Source organism: Lampris incognitus, chromosome 3 (assembly GCF_029633865.1).
Source record: "Lampris incognitus isolate fLamInc1 chromosome 3, fLamInc1.hap2, whole genome shotgun sequence".
NCBI lineage: Eukaryota > Metazoa > Chordata > Actinopteri > Lampriformes > Lampridae > Lampris > Lampris incognitus.
In genome coordinates, this window is record NC_079213.1 from 85,209,822 (window position 1) to 85,226,139 (window position 16,318).

Sequence of the window (16,318 nt, forward strand, 5' to 3'; positions counted from 1 at the left end):
ACTGCACGTACAGCTCACTGGCACTAGCTCCAACATACCTTGCTCTCTCTACAGCCGCTTCTTAGGCAAATCTGTAATATTGCCTCCTCTGCATTAGGAGTCCCAAATCATGTATGCTGGTGGTTAGAGATCAAACTAACACATTGGTAGATACGTCACTCCGACAATGGAGATATACACATGATTTTCAAGAACTCATCGATGAAGCTTTCAACCTCAAAAACTCAAATAGTCAACCAATAAGAGGTTTTTAATCAGACATTTGAATTACATAGAGATAGCTTGACGGACCACATTTCTTGCTCTTTTAAACTGACTTGAGACTGGACATGATTGTTAACGTTGAGTGACAAAATTGAAGGTCTGAAATATTTTAAATGTTTAAAGCAGGAATCAGATTTTTCTCCATTAATGAATTTTATCCATCAGGACCATAACGTAAGCTAGCATAATATTAACTGGCATCTTTGTGATGTTTGGAGACTTTCTCTATATACTGCTGTTGAAAATTTTGACCGGGTAGGACGAACACTGGTGCAGGGACAAACATGTTCCTACTCAAGACAGGAAAAACGTGTCCGGGTAGCGTAGCGGTCTATTCCATTGCCCACCAACATGGGGCTCGGCCGTTCGAATCCGTGTTACCTCCAGCTCGGTCGGGCATCCCTACAGACACAATTGGCCATGTCTGCGGGTGGGAAGCCGGATGTGGGCATGTGTCCTGGTCGTTGCACTAGCGCCTCCTCTGGTCGGTCGGGACGCCTGTTTAGGGAGAACGAATAGTGTGATCCCCACACGCTACGTCCCCCTGATGAAACCCCTGCCAGGTGAAAAATGTCTGGCGACTCCACATGAATTGGAGGAGACATGTGGTAGTCTGCAGCCCTCCCCCGATCACTAGAGGGGGTGGAGCAGAGACCAGGATGGGTCAGAAGAGTAGGATAATTGGCTGGATATAATTGGGGGGGGGGTCCAAAAAAAACAAAAAAAAAGGACAGGGAAAGGTTGAAACGTGAGAGCGATGTGGCAATGCATCTGTCAGACATGTAATTTATCAATATTACCTTATAACAGTGTTCCCATATAGTTATACATTAGATTGCCTGTGTTAGCTTTGGTCCGAGGATGACATTTTTACAAGGGGTGGGAACTGTCGACCGCTTTTTTTCCCTTTCATTCTATAGAAAAGAAGGAAAAAAATGGGGAAATAAAACGTTTCACAAACCCATTTAACTCCACAGAATCGAAAGATTACAACACAGGTCAACAAAACAGAAAATAGTGAAGTAACTAGGCCTTGGCATGGCTTCCTTCCTGCAGACCCCCCCCCCTCCCAACTCGAACAAAACACATACCACAGTATACTTTTGAAACTTAAAATCCAATATTACCCTCCGTCCTTCCCCAATCACAACAAAAGGGCTCCCCTCTATAAATCCAAAATCTTCTTCCCCAACACATCTTTCCATTATACTCAGAAATATTCCACGCCTCAGCTTTCCTCTTTTCATAATGGGCTGCATTCCTTCTTAGCTTGACAGCAAACCTTGCACGGCTTAAAACAATTTAATAAATTAACGTTACATCTGTTCACTTTGCCAGCCACCCCAATTCACTCCAGTGTCAAACCTACCTCTCCAACATCTTAATGTGAATGCTGGGCATTCACACTATTGCTTTGCAGTTCTTTTTTTTTTTCTTCCGCCCATTTTTTGACACTTTGTAGCTCCTTCATACTTTTAGCTACTGAAACCATTCAGCTATCAAAATGTTCAGTTCATTAAGGACATTAGTGCTTCCCTTTCAGATTTTTCATACCTTTTGAACTTTTTGAAATATTCAACTTTTTTCAGCCCTTTTTTGAATGGGAGTCAATTGGGGACTTTTGCAACTTTTCCACCTCTTTTACTCCGTCATACTTTTAGCCACTGAAACCATTCACGTATCAAAATGTTCATCTCTTTAAGCCCATTAAGGCTCACATGTCGGTTTTTTGAAGTCTTTTATACTTTTAGACATATTAAGCTTTTTCAAAACAATGGAAGTCCAGGGGGAAAGGTTGAAACCCTCATCACCTTTGAACTGGATCTCCTTCATTTTTTGAGCTAGAAACCCCATTTAAAGCTTAAACAGTTCAGGACATTCAGCTCTTTCAGAATCCTATTTAGATTTTAAATTTTTTGTATAGTTTTTGAACAATTCAGCTCTAAAGTTTAGCAATTCTGCCATACACTTTGCCTGTTAGAATGTTCAGTCCTATTGTGACATCACATATCAATTTGAAACTCAACTGCCAGCCTAATTGTTGTCAACACCTGGTAGATTTGATCAGCTTCAGCCACTTCTTAACTGCTCTTCCTCCCTCTTCAACCTTCCTACCTACCTTCCTTCCTTCCTACAACCTTCCTATACCCACAACCTTCCTGCCTTCCTACAATCTTCCTACAACCCTCCTACCATCCTTCTTCTACAGAACCTTCTTCTACAGAAAGGAGGAACCATTGATCGGATACAATACCGATACAATACAATAAGATAACATTCCATGTATATATGGACTCCCTAAGATCCGTAAAGATGGAACCCCCCTCAGGCCCATCGTCAGCAGCATAAACTTGGTCACGTACAGCATTGCCAAACATATAGCCAACATCTTGACCCCTTTAGTGGGCGAAACACCTCACCATATCCAAAACGCCATTGACTTCATGGACAAGGTCCAAGGCGTGAAACTGGAACCGGATGAAAACATGTTGTCCTACGACATGACCTCATTATTCACCTGCATGCCAACCATGGAGGCTTTGGAAACTGTGGCAACGTTTGCTACGGGACGACACCCTCCACAATAGGACTAACCTCAGCCCAGACCAGATTTGCCAACTACTGGACCTTTGCCTGAACACTACATATTTCCAATTCAGGGGCCAGTTTTACAGACAGAAACACGGCTGTGCAATGGTTTCACCAGTATCGCCCATTGTGGCCAACTTATGGACGCGGTAGAACACAGGGCCGTGAACTCCTTCAGAGGAACACCTCCGAGCCACTGGTTCAGATATGTGGACGACGCATGGGTCAAAATCCAAACACAAGAGGTGCAAGCGTTTACCAAACACATCAACTCAGTGGACAAGAACATCAAGTTCACAAGGGAAGATGTAAACAACAACAGTTTGCCCTTCTTGGACTGTGATGTCCACATTGGGGAAGACAGGAGCCTCCACATTGGGGTTTACAGGAAACCTACACACACAGACCAATATCTACTTTTTGACTCACACCACCCGCTGGAACATAAACTGGGCATCATCAGAACTCTGCAACACAGAGCTGACAATGTGCCCAGCAGCACTCAGGCCCAACGGGAAGAACACAAACACCTGAGGGGAGCTTTAAAAACCTGCGGCTATCCCAGTTGGACCTTTGTGAAAACTGCAACACGTTCCAAAAAGACCAACCGGGTGAACTACGAGGAGAAAAGGAACAGAAGGAATAGCACATTCATCCCGTAGGTTTCTGGGGTCTCCGAGAAACTCAGGAGAATTTTCAACAAACACCGCATCCCGGTATACTTCAAACCTAGCAACACACTCCGACAAAGACTGGTTCATCAAGACCGTGTACCACACACCCGGAAAAGCAATCTGGTGTATGCTGTACAATGCAATGAGGACATAGGAGAAACCAAACAACCACTACACAAACGGATGGCCCAACACAGAAGGCCAAATTCCTCAGGACAAGACTCAGTCTATCTACACCTAAAGGAGAAGACACACTCCTTCGAGGACAGCAACGTACACATTTTGGACAGAGAAGATAGATGGTTTGAAAGAGGGGTGAAGGAAGCCATCTATGCGAAACTGGAAAACCATCCCTCAACAGAGGAGGTGGTCTGCGACACCACCTATCTCCCACTTACAATGCCGTCCTTTCATCTCTACCCAGGAGACTCAAGCCTAGCCTCCAAGAACAGTCGGTCACTAATGACTCCAACGACTCTCATGACCACCGAAGTCGAAACTAACCCCCCCCCCCCAACGACCGTCGCTGCTAAACAAATGCAAATCAATAGCTCCGATGGTGACGGGCCCAGCTGGACATCGGAGCACAGGAGAGCCACGCATATCAATAGCTCTGACAACGGCTCCTAGAGGATAAATTCTGAGTCTCATCACCAGCCAGTCAGACTAGCTTGGTCTAGTCAGAAATGCACGAACTGAGGAAGCCTCTTGGATGAGAAGCGAAACGTCTTCACAGATATATACCAAATTCAGTTGCACTTGATTCAACTCCTTTGGATGTACAACCTTATTACCTTGCTTCCTACCTACAACCTCCCTGCTATCCTACAACCTTCCTACCCTTCCTCGCTACCCCTCCTCTCATAACAAAAAGACAATTTCTTCTGATGTACTGTACCTCTTTTTTCTTCTTTTAGAACAATGTTCAGGTCTTGCAGTTCAATGACCTAGGCCTACTTGGGGACTCTTACCAGCGGGGGTCACATATTTCAGACTATTCAAACCTTTTCCATACATAAACCATTGCTGCAAATGCTTGCAAGTTTTGTTATAGCCTTGTATGTGTGTTTGTAATGGGACTGGGAGCACTTTGAAATCTTTGCACCACTTCTTTATACTTTAAATTACAGAAACCATTCAACAATCAAACTATTTATGTATTAAACACATTCAGTTTTTTTATACCTTTAAAACAGCCATTTCACAATTCAGTTTCCAGGTAGGCTAGTGACTTTCCCCATTTATCCATTTTCAGCAATGCTTTCACACAGCTTGGCATTCACACGCTTTTCTGTGGAAAATTTTTTTTCTAGTTTTTTCAACATGTATCCCTCCAGTTCACAACATGCACAAATGTTTCCACATTAAACTTACTGATTACTACATTATTGAACACCCTTGTAACGCAGTGTGTTTGCACCCAATTGCAGAGAAGAGGCAGAAGCAACTCGTAAAGTACGAAGTCACTTTACTGGGCTTCAGCAAAACCACACAGACAAAAAAAAACTGCCAAACAGGGCAGGCAATGAAGCTAACTCGAATAAACAAAAACGCAGAAAAACACAGGAGAGTTCAGGAGACACGGGCTTCTGCAGACCAACGTGAAGCTTTTCCAAGACTCGACCCGGAATGTCTGCAAAGCCCCCAGTCAAATAATCCCCAGCACAGGTGCACCCAATCACAGGCCGGTGCCACTCCTACTGGCTGATTGCAGGCTGTTAGGGAAATGTCACCCGTTGGCTGCTGATCCTCTGGCCAGTGATCGTGTCAGTACCCCCTCCCAGGAACGGATTCCAGGCGTCCCAAAACCAAAGGACCCAGCAGGATGGACAGAGGGGCCCAGGGATCTCAGGTGGGCGGCCAGGATGCAGAGCATCTCCAGCAGACGGGCAGATGCGGATAGTACCGCCGTGGCTGGAGGGCCGCGGGGCAACCAGACTTCGGAGGCGCCCCGAGGGCGATGGACCTCGGAGGCAGCGTGGCAGCCACAGGGCAAGCTGAACCCGAGGTGCCCCAGGGACGCTGGGCAGCCAAGCCCAACTGGTCGGCGGGAGTGGCTGGCCGAACGAGAACCTAGTAGACGGAGTCGGCCGGCGACTGGTAGTCGGACAGGACGTCGGCCGGCTGCCGAGGAACATGGGACTGGCGGAGACTCCGGGGACCTCCCCAGGCCAGACAGGTTCCCCAGAATGTGTCCTGGGCTGGAGCCGGCTCGGCACCACCCCTCGATCGGCGGTTTACTGGGCGGTAGGCAGGATGGCGGTTAACGGGTTCAGGGTCAGCAGACCGGGAGGTAGGCTGCTGGTTATCCAACCGAACACCCCCCCCCTCCCTCGCTGGAGGCCAATCACCCCAGACACCAGGCTCGGCCTACGTTGTCTCCGGTACGCCGACCCCTCTGATGGGTCCATACTGGTCGGGGTGGGCGTTGCTGACACGTGGCGCTGTCTGGGTAGGCTGTAGCTGCTGGAGAGCAGTGGTGAGGCTGGTGATGGCAGCCATCATCTGCTGCTGTTGAGCCTGGACCTGCTGCAGCTGGGAGCAATCCGCTGCTGAAACATGGTGTGGATCGCGCCAACAGACCTGGAGACGGAGCGGACGCTCGCCTCCAGCTTGGTGTGCTCTTCGCCCAGAGTTGCATCTTGGGCGGTAATGGCGATGTGCAACTGCTCCAACTCTGCTGGGTCCATGTCTGGTCGAGTCTTGCTGTAACGCTGAGTATTTGGACCCAATTGCAGAGAAGAGGCAGAAGCAATTCGTAAAGTACGAAGTCACTTGACTGGGCTTCGGCAAAAACACAATGACATAAAAAACACTGCCAAACAGGGCAGGCAATAAAGCTAACTCGAATAAACGTAAAACACTAAAACTCAGCAAAACGTTCTCTCACAGAGTAGGCCGATGAGGGTTCAGGGGACACGGGCCTCCGCAGACCAACGTGAAGCTTTTCCAAGTCTCGATCCGGAATGTCTGCAAAGCCCCCAGTCAAATAGTCCCCAGCACAGGTGCACCTAATCACAGGCCAACCAGTACGCAGGTGCCACTCATACTGGCTGATTGCAGGCCAATAGAGAAACGCCACCTGTTGGCTGCTGATCCTCTGGCCAGTGATCGTGTCAACCCTATTGTGCCTCAATAAAAAATCAAAATCCTCACATTCAACATTGTTCCACTTCACTCTCAGATTTCTCCATATCCTCCCTACATCCATCTCATTCATAACCCTCTCCCACACTTTCTCTGCAGCCGGTCTTCTCACTTCTTCCTCTCTTAGGTCCCTTTCACACTTGAAAGTCCAAACCAAGGTCTGAACCAGAGTCTGGTTCTGGTGCTTTCACATCTGTTATTTTATAGTCATTAGGTTCAGGACTTTTGCTTTCATACCAGCGGACCTTGACTTGAACTTTTGGCTCGTTGTTGCCGCCAGGTGCGCTCGTTGTTGCCAGGTGCGCTCGCTGTTGCTAGGTGCGCTCGCTGTTGCCAGGCACGCTCGCTGTTGCTAGGTGTTACTGTTTGTGTTTGTTTTATCACTTCCTATGATTGATCCGAAAGTCCGAACCTTTGATTTCACATTCATGAACCTTGGTCTGAACCGAGACTACCTCCTGAGCTTGGACCAAAGACCGAGTCTTTGATCCCTGTACCCTGGTCCAAGAGGTTTCACACCTGGCAATCTGGTTCGGACTTTTCTGGAAAGTCTGAAAGTCCGGACTAAACAACATAAGTGTGAAAGGGCCCTTAAACATCTATACATCACTTTCGTTTTCACACTCATCAGACTCACTCCTCTCTCTTTCTCCCACATACATTTCTATCCCTCCTTTCTCATCCAACACAGCCTCTCTCTCAATCATACTGACCCAATCTCTCGGCACCCCCCCCCCTTGATCTTTCCAAATATCCTCTCCGCTGTTCCCAACCACATTCCATCACTCCCACCCCTCACTTCATCTACCAGTGCCTGTGCCCTCATAAACCCTGGTACATACTCATTGACTACATCACTTATCTTTCTAAACCCCGCTGTCCAAATCACCCTGTTGTAAATTGTGTTCCCCTCAAATGTGATTTTTGGATTTAAAAACATTGGTTGTTCCCACACCTGCTTCACATTCTTACATTCATACTACACACATTTTACAAACTCTCCCCCCCGCTTCCAGCACCTCCTTGTAAAACTCAGACTCCACTCAACATACCTTTCTTCATTTGCATACACTCTACTCTCCCCACACCAACCACATTTATAAATTGCCTCCCTTAAAAACACCTTCCATATATGATCTCCCTTGTTTCTTAAGTATCTAACCAACATTTTGACCCTAAATTGATTAACTTCAACCCACTGAGGCCAAAATAACTGCAACACCTTGTTTGTAGTTCACACTACAAGAGAGAGAGACAGATTGGGAAAATCACAGATTTCAATTTATTTGTGTTTCCTTACGTGAAAATGTCATCAAATTGGAAGACGAGTTGTATGCTCATCCTTGCTCTTGTATCTTTTGTGATATATGCATGTTTATGTCTAGATATATTGGTAGACAACACACCAATTACCCTCACATGATGTGATGAAGCATTTTTATTTACAACAGAGTAAAAGCACTGTAATCTCATTAAGATCAATATCTGACTGAAGGGCGTCCGGGTAGTGTGGCGGTCTATTCCATTGCCTACCTACACGGGGTTCACCAGTTCGAATCCCTGTGTTACCTCCAGCTTGGTTGGGCATCCCTACAGACACAATTGGCCGTGTCTGTGGGTGGGAAGCTGAATGTGGGTGTGTGTCCTGGTCGCTGCACTAGCGCCTCGTCTGGTGGGTCGGTGTACTTGTTCGGGGGGGGGGGGAGAGAATAGCATGATCATCCCACGCGCTACGTCCCCCTGGCGAAATTCCTCACTGTCAGGTGAAAATAAGTGGCTGGCGACTCCACATGTATTGGAGGAAGCATGTGGTAGTCTGCAGCCCTCCCCGGATCGACAGAGGGGGTGGAGGTGGAACAGCGGCCGGGACAGCTCAAAGAGTGGGGTAATTGGCCAATATCTGACTGAAACATTGTTTGAGAAATAATGAAACAACTTTAGTGTGTGGGTTTCTTTGCTATTACACATCTTTCATTTTCAATCACAGGACCAACAAAGAGAAACACTATAGGAGATGGTTTGCTGTGGTGGGACCTGCACAAAAAGAAAGAAGGCATCCCATCACTGCTCAGAGTACGTTTGGTAAGTTGCATGTTTGTTGCAGCGTCAGGGATGTTGGAACTATTTTCTGGGAGGGGTCATGGTAAACAGGGAGAGGGGGCATGGATATCGAATATCCGCTTTTGTGACATTGCCTTGAACTGCTAGCCTAGTTTGACCCCACTCGCCAGCTAACCAGGTCAACATGCATATGCATCCAAAATTCTAGTAACTATACACAGATTTTGTGTAATTATAATACTACATATTACAACGGTATAAATGACTGTTGCACTCCACCCCCACCAGAATTGCAAAAAATTCTGGGTCATAAAGCAATCCACATTTCAAATACACTGGCCATAAAGAAAATACAAACACAACAAATGGAATGAACCAACTATATGAGCTTCCCATCTGAAGGATAAGATAATTGGAGACCTGCTTGGCACCTAGCAAGAACTCTTCATGCTCCATTGACAAAAGTTAGATGCTTTATACACCACACATACTCAGGCCAAACAATGTGGGTAAATTTTTAAAAAAAAAAGTTGGGCTTCACACAGCAGCTTAAAACCATGACAACATAAAGAGTGGCCTAAGAACGCACCCTAAAAAAAAACACATGGCAGTAGCATGCCACTCTGACTCACACATGAATAACAGCATGGGGACTTGGCTCGACCCCTAAAATGGACTCAAGTTGTGCCATGGACTCAATCAAATGGCACGCTGGCCTAATAACTCTGCCAAACCGTGAGGTAAGTTGGCCATCTGCATTTGATGCCTCAGGCAGTTTGGAATGGCCAGGTTATGGTTGTGGTAGGGAAGTGGGGACAGCTGTTGGGGAATCCACAGCAGTTGCAGGACCATCAGAAGCAAGGGAGGCCAGAGAACTCAGCAATGGACGACTGCTCACAGACCCATGAGGCAGTGCGGCCGTCATCCCAGTCATCAACACTCAAGAGGTTGATTCACTTGCCTCTCTTGCTGTGTCTCCAAACCGTCCAACTTGAGCGGTCCCTCTAACATAATCATTCCTAATCCTGTCCTTCTTCGTCACTCCCAGTGAAAATCTTAGCATCTTCAACTCTGCCACCTCCAGCTCCCCCTCCTGTCTTTTTGTCAGTGCCACTGTCTCCAAACCATATAACATAGCTGGTCTCACAACCATCTTGTAAAACTTCCCTTTAACTCTTGCTGGTACCCTTCTGTCGCAAATCACTCCTAACACTCGTCTCCACCCACTCCACCCTGCCTGCACTCTCTTCTTCACCTCTCTCCTGCACTCCCCGTTAGTTTGGACAGTTGACCTCAAGTATTTAAACTCACATGCCTTCGTCACCCCCTTATCCTTGCATCCTGGCCATTCCACTGTCCTCCCTCTCATTCATGCATAGGTATTCCGTCTTGCTCCAACTGACTTTCATTCCTCTTCTCTTCAGTGCATACCTCCACCTCTCCAGGCTCTCCTCAACCTGCACCCTACTCTCGCCACAGATCACAATGTCATCCACGAACATCATCGTCCATGGAGACTCCTGCCTGATCTTGTCTGTCAACCTGTCCATCACCATTGCAAACAAGGAAGGACTCAGAGCCAATCCTTGATGTAATCCCACCTCCACCTTGAACCCATCTGTCATTCCAACCGCACACCTCACCATTGTCACACTTCCCTCGTACATATCCTGCACCACTCCTACATACTTCTCTGCAACTCCCGACTTCCTCATACAATACCACACCTCCTCTCTCGGCACTCTGTCATAAGCGTTCTCTAAATCTACAAAGACACAATGCAACTCTTTCTGGCCTTCTCTATACTTCTCAATCAACATTCTCAAAGCAAACATCACATCTGTGGTGCTCTTTCGTGGCATGAAACCATACTGCTGCTCGCTAATCGTCACCTCTCCTCTTAACCTAGCTTCTATTATTCTTTCCCATATCTTCATGCTGTGGCTGATCAACTTTATACATCTGTAGTTGCTACAGTTCTGCACATCGCCCTTGTTCTTGAAAATCGGTACCAGTATGCTTCTTCTCCACTCCTTAGGCATCCTCTCACTTTCCAAGATTGCATTAAACAATCTAGTTAAAAACCCCACAACCATCTTTCCAAAACATCTCCATGCCTCCACAGGTATGTCATCAGGATCAACTGCCTTTCCACTCTTCATCCTCTTCATAGCTGCCCTCACTTCCTCCTTGCTAATCCACTGCACTTCCTGATTCGCTATCCCTACATCATCCAACCTTCTCTCTCTCTCATTTTCTTCATTCATCAGCCCCTCAAAGTACTCCTTCCACCTTCTCAGCACACTCTCCTCACTTGTCAGCACATTTCCATCTCTATCCTTGATCACCTTAACTTGCTGCACATCCTTTGCAGCTCGGTCCCTCTGTCTAGCCAGTCGATACAAGTCCTCTTCTCCTATATATGTTTTATATAATATGTTTCAGTTTTTAATAACAATGTAACGTGCACGGATAAATAGACTCGCTAGCCCTTGGCTAACTGGTCGGACCCTTTAGTCGACTGGTTAACGTAATCAGCCATGGTGCGGGAGACACGGGTTCGTGACCCGGCTGCGGTAGTTCCCAGACTGCCCCCCCCCCCGAATTCTTTACAATAATATATTGAACATTTCAGTCAATCCAGTCAGGCAAAAACTGACAATTTTAGTAAACTTATTTCACATAAGAAAATGAAAAACAGAGGAAGGCTATAAAACACAGCCTAACCTCACCACCTAGTGGCTTAATATAGATAAAATAATAATAATAACAATAATAATAACCCAACTTAACGTTACCACCAAGACGTTAACCTACCTCAATTTCTTTGTGTTGAAATATGCAGCACTACATAAACTGAACGGTTAAAACAACACTAATTGCAATTTTTTTTTAAAAACTTTAACTCCACTGAAGAGTAGATTTGTCTTGTCCGGGTAGTGTAGTGGTTATTCCGTTGCCTACCAACATGGGGATCTCTGGTTCGAATCCCTGTGTTACCTCCGGCTTGGTCGGGTATCCCTACAGACACAGTTGGCGGTTTCTGCGGGTGGGAAGCCGGATCCTGGTCGCTGCACTAGCTCGTCCTCTGGTCGGTTGGAGGTAAGGGCACCCCTTACAATTTTGTTTGTGCATTTTTTCTCCTTAGAATTGAGTGAAAGTATCTGTGGTACTAACACATTATAGGGCAACATGCCTTTTATCATAGTCACCATTACTTGTGTGATTGCCTTGATAACCACTGAGAATTGTTTTGTTTTTTGTTTTTTGTTTTTTTTGTACACTTCACATTGAATTTATCAATTAATTCATTTCCTCTTGAATCCATCAAATGTAAAATAGACCAAGTGCCTCTCTCCAACCAATAGATTTTCTTTTAAGGGTGTCTGGGTGGCGTAGCGGTCTATTCCATTGCCTATCAACACGGTGATCGCCGGTTCAAATCCCCATGTTACCTCCGGCTTTGTCGGGCGGCTCTACAGACAATTGGCTGTGTCTGTGGGTGGGATGTGGGGATGTGTCCTGGTCACTGCGCTAGCGCCTCCTCTGGTTGGTCAGGGCGCGTGTCTGGGGGGGAGGGGGAACTGGGGGGAATAGCGTGATACTCCCACGTGCTATGTCCCCCTGGCAAAACTCCTCACTGTCGGGTGAAAAGAAGTGGCTCGTGACTCCACATGTATCGGAGGAGGCATGTGGTAGTCTGCAGCCCTCCCTGGATTGGCAGAGGGAGTGGAGCAGTGACCGGGATGGCTTGAAAGAGTCGGGTAATTGGACGGATACAACTGGGGAGAAAAAGGGGGGGGTTTCTTTCAAACAAGATACATCTGTTATTCCAGATCGGAGAGCTGAAATTGTGCTTAAAAACCAGTTTCTGGTGTAAGAGAGCCTGCTGATGAAATTTGGACCGCTTAATAGGTAGTTTAGCTATGCAGAAATCTCATCTTAACAGAAAATCTATCCCACCGCATTTATTAAATATTGTAGAAGGAATATTAAACCAGAATCCATTAGTATTTTGTATGAATTGTTGTAACCATTTTAATTTTATCATTCCATTCATTGCCTCATAGTTGATCACATTTAAGCCCCCTTCTTCTAATGATTTTTGTCGACTCCATATGTATCGAAGGAGGCATGTGGTAGTCTGCAGCCCTCCCTGGATCAGCAGAGGGGGTGGAGCAGCGACCAGGACGGCTCGAAAAAATAGGGTAATTGGCCGAGTACAATTGGGGAGAGAAAGGGGGAACACCCTCCCAAAAAAAAGAGTAGCTTTGTCTTTTGTCTGACATTATTTGATGCTGCACATGTCAGTTAATGTCATATATCATCCTCTGAATCAGAGTTCAGAGGATGATATATGATATATGACATTAACTGACGTCAAAAAGTCTGTCTCATGAAAGCGGCTCCAGTCTGTCTGCCAGCTAGCGTCAGCACGGAGGGTTCGTTTGTTTTAATAGCAGCGTAGCAGTAGTGGGTGGTGCTTTGTTAACAGTAACAGCTTTCTGTGTTTCTCATACGGGGAACAATGTCCAAACAGAAAACAAAACGTGCTTCCATATGTTGTATTAAACTTTATTAACATGGGTCAACAGTTTTTCTCGCTAGGTTGCTAAGGAGCCCTTCTTCTTGGCTCAAGATAACGTGACCGCACTGGCCTGGCTTTTTGTTTACACAGTTAAAGACGCATGAAGTGCTCTGAGCAGGAGAACGGCTTATCATTTCTGACAATCACATCACTAGGTTATGAAAGCATATTCTTTATGTTGCAAGGAAGTATGAAAGACAAATGAGGGTCAGATCAATTCTTTATTTAAAAAAAATGTTTTGTGCAAGAAAGGGAAGCTGTGCAGCGTTGAAACTTTTACCAAGACGTAGATTTTGATAGAACTGCCCTATATACTTAGGCTGGCAAGCTACATACCTGTATATAGAAACCAAGGAAGGCTGTTAGATGAAAGGCGGAGTGATTTAGCGCAGGTATTTTCATTGGGGTCATTTGGTGGGTGCTTCTTATTACAGGTTTTTGTTTAATTTAGGCCCAAGACACCTGTCAGAATAATTAACAGGGATTTCTGGAGACCCTGATCCAGCACCCACTGTCAAAACAGATTGGACTACTATTCTCACCTACCTTGGTCTCATGCTGCAAAGTCATCGCACCTAAATTTAGGCAAATGCAGTTTAGCCCAAAAAACGCACCCAAACTCTGTTCTGAATGTGTTGGGGGCATGATAAAGTTGCTGTGCTTATCGTTTAGCTTTGTGAGGAAATGGACACATCACTGTTGATGAGTAATTTAGGAGTTGTGGAAACATGAAAATACATGTAAAGGATTGTGGTTGAAAGTTGAAAAAAGGGTTATATTTAAGGTTTTGTCTTAATATTGTCACATCAACAGGCTAATGTCTCTTGTTGAGGCTTCTGGAAATCCTATTTCCTTCTATTTTTTAAGTTTGCTTCTTTTTTCTTTTTTCTTTTCTTTTTTTTTGCAGGGAGACATGAGGAAAGACAACCCCCAACTTGTCCCTTTGAATGATGCGCACAAAGATAATACAAATGAAAAGGAAGATACTCCAGACCTGTAGAACTTCATTTCAAATTGACGTGTTTCACTTTTGGGGGAAACAAATTAGTTACTTGAAATTCTTTAGTCAGTGTTTCAAATACACAGATGACTGTATTCTCAAGAAAAACGCACCCTTGTGAGATGACATTGTAAAATTACTCACAAGGACTGACTGATAGAAAGGAAGTGATATAACTTGTGTCATATTTATGAGAAGGCACTCACAGGGAACTTCAATTCAGAAAACAAGCAAATGTGCTGACCCACGATGAGGATACAAGGTCGTGAATCTACTGGCCTATCTCACAGGCAGCATCATTCTTTAAAGTATCTTTATTCACTGTTACAAGGTTGAATGTGTGAGTGCGTTAGCCTTATCAAGAGGACACCTTCCCTCACCAGTTTTTTTTTTTTGGGGGGGGGTTTGTGCATTTGTGCATTCTGCATTTGTATATTGAATAGCCACATTACACAACATGACACTCAACTAATATCAAACATCCACCGACTATCAACCGAGCATCCACCTGCACCACAGAGATACATCTTCAGGAGGTTTAACATTAAAGGTTAATTGCCTTTTTTTTCATGTTTCAAACATGTCTGATGCTCATGCTCTGTTGCACAATAAGAGGCAGATGTAAATCTATGTCCAGCAATGGTCCTGTAACCAAAATCTCCAAAATGAACTCGGGGAGTGACATGATTTTGTAACTGATATGCACAATGATAAAAACTACAAAATTAAGACCCAGGTTGAAAAAAAAACAAAAAAATAAAATTACCTTTTAAGTTCAAATTCATGTACTTGTTCAATTTATACATTATGTGCATTTTGCCTTTCAATTAGCACAAAGTATGAAATACAATAAATGACACGATTACTAAAGTGAAGCATCTATTTGTGTTTCTATACCAAGTAATGTTATATTTTACCTCATATATCTAACCGCATTTGGCACCAATGTTGTTTGGAAGTGGAACTTTGTTTCACATTTATGAAAGACCTTCAGTGGTAAACTCCGTTTCATTAAAAGCTGAATTCAGAAGGCATTTATGCTCTTGCCAAGGAACATATAGCCTGTGATGAGATATTTCCAGGTGTTGTTTGAGTCTTGGGATGATCAAAGGCCCCTTCAAAAAGGAATTCACCGTGGTATGTTACCAAATCTGCACCGATGTGCACCTGTACATGAAACAAAGCTGATGGATACAGGCCCTGCAGAGATGGACAAGACCACTCCTGATTCTGGGTTTCATGAACAGTAACTGGAAACAGCGGTTTCATTTGCTTTTTATACTCTAATGAGACTGTGGAACAGATGGAGCCACAAAGCCTCTGCTTATCGTTGTTTTGCTGTTGAGTTTAATGTGAATCATAGGATTTACATTTATCATGAGGCACAGAAAATTCAACCTGACTGGACAGTGAATGTCTGTCTGGTCCAGACAGATGTATGTACCCACTACTACAACTGTACTATACTATACTAGAGCATTTATTTCCCAGGATCAGGGGGCGTGAAAATCCACTGCTGTATCAGACCAAACTATTATTTATGTCCAAGTCAGTCTCTGTAGGCTTGTGCACTGTATGAGAACACTGAAGTCAATTTATACGTTATGTCAGCTAGGTTGTTTTATAATGATCTGCATCAAATGTAGGTAATATTTTCTTATGTCAATCTTTAGGAATGGGGTATATAATTGTACAGAGGCAGTACTGGGAAAGAATTTACCACCACCAAGTTTCAGGTTAATTAATGCACGGTGGTTCTATTAGAGGGGTGGCACAGTGGTGCAGTGGTTAGTGCAGTCGCCTCACAGCAAGAAGGTCCTGGGTTCGAACCTCAGGGTTGGCCAGCTTTGGGGGTTGTCCTCTGTGTGGAGTTTGCATGTTCTCCCCGTGTCTGCGTGGGTTTCCTCCGGGTGCTCCGGTTTCCTCCCACAGTCCAAAGACATGTAGGTCAGGTGAATCAGCTGTACTAAATTGTCCCTAGGTGTGTGGGTGTGT

General features: G+C 45.1%; 1 protein-coding gene across 1 annotated transcript in view; it reads left to right on the plus strand.

Moving 5' to 3' along the window:
- Positions 1-16,318, plus strand: part of slc5a5 (solute carrier family 5 member 5) — a 62,325-nt gene that overhangs the window by 32,883 nt on the left and 13,124 nt on the right. Inside the window, exon 14 of the mRNA XM_056276842.1 lies at positions 8,662-8,756. Within this exon, the coding sequence (XP_056132817.1) occupies positions 8,662-8,756 (95 nt within the window). The remainder of the gene's footprint in view (positions 1-8,661; positions 8,757-16,318) is intronic.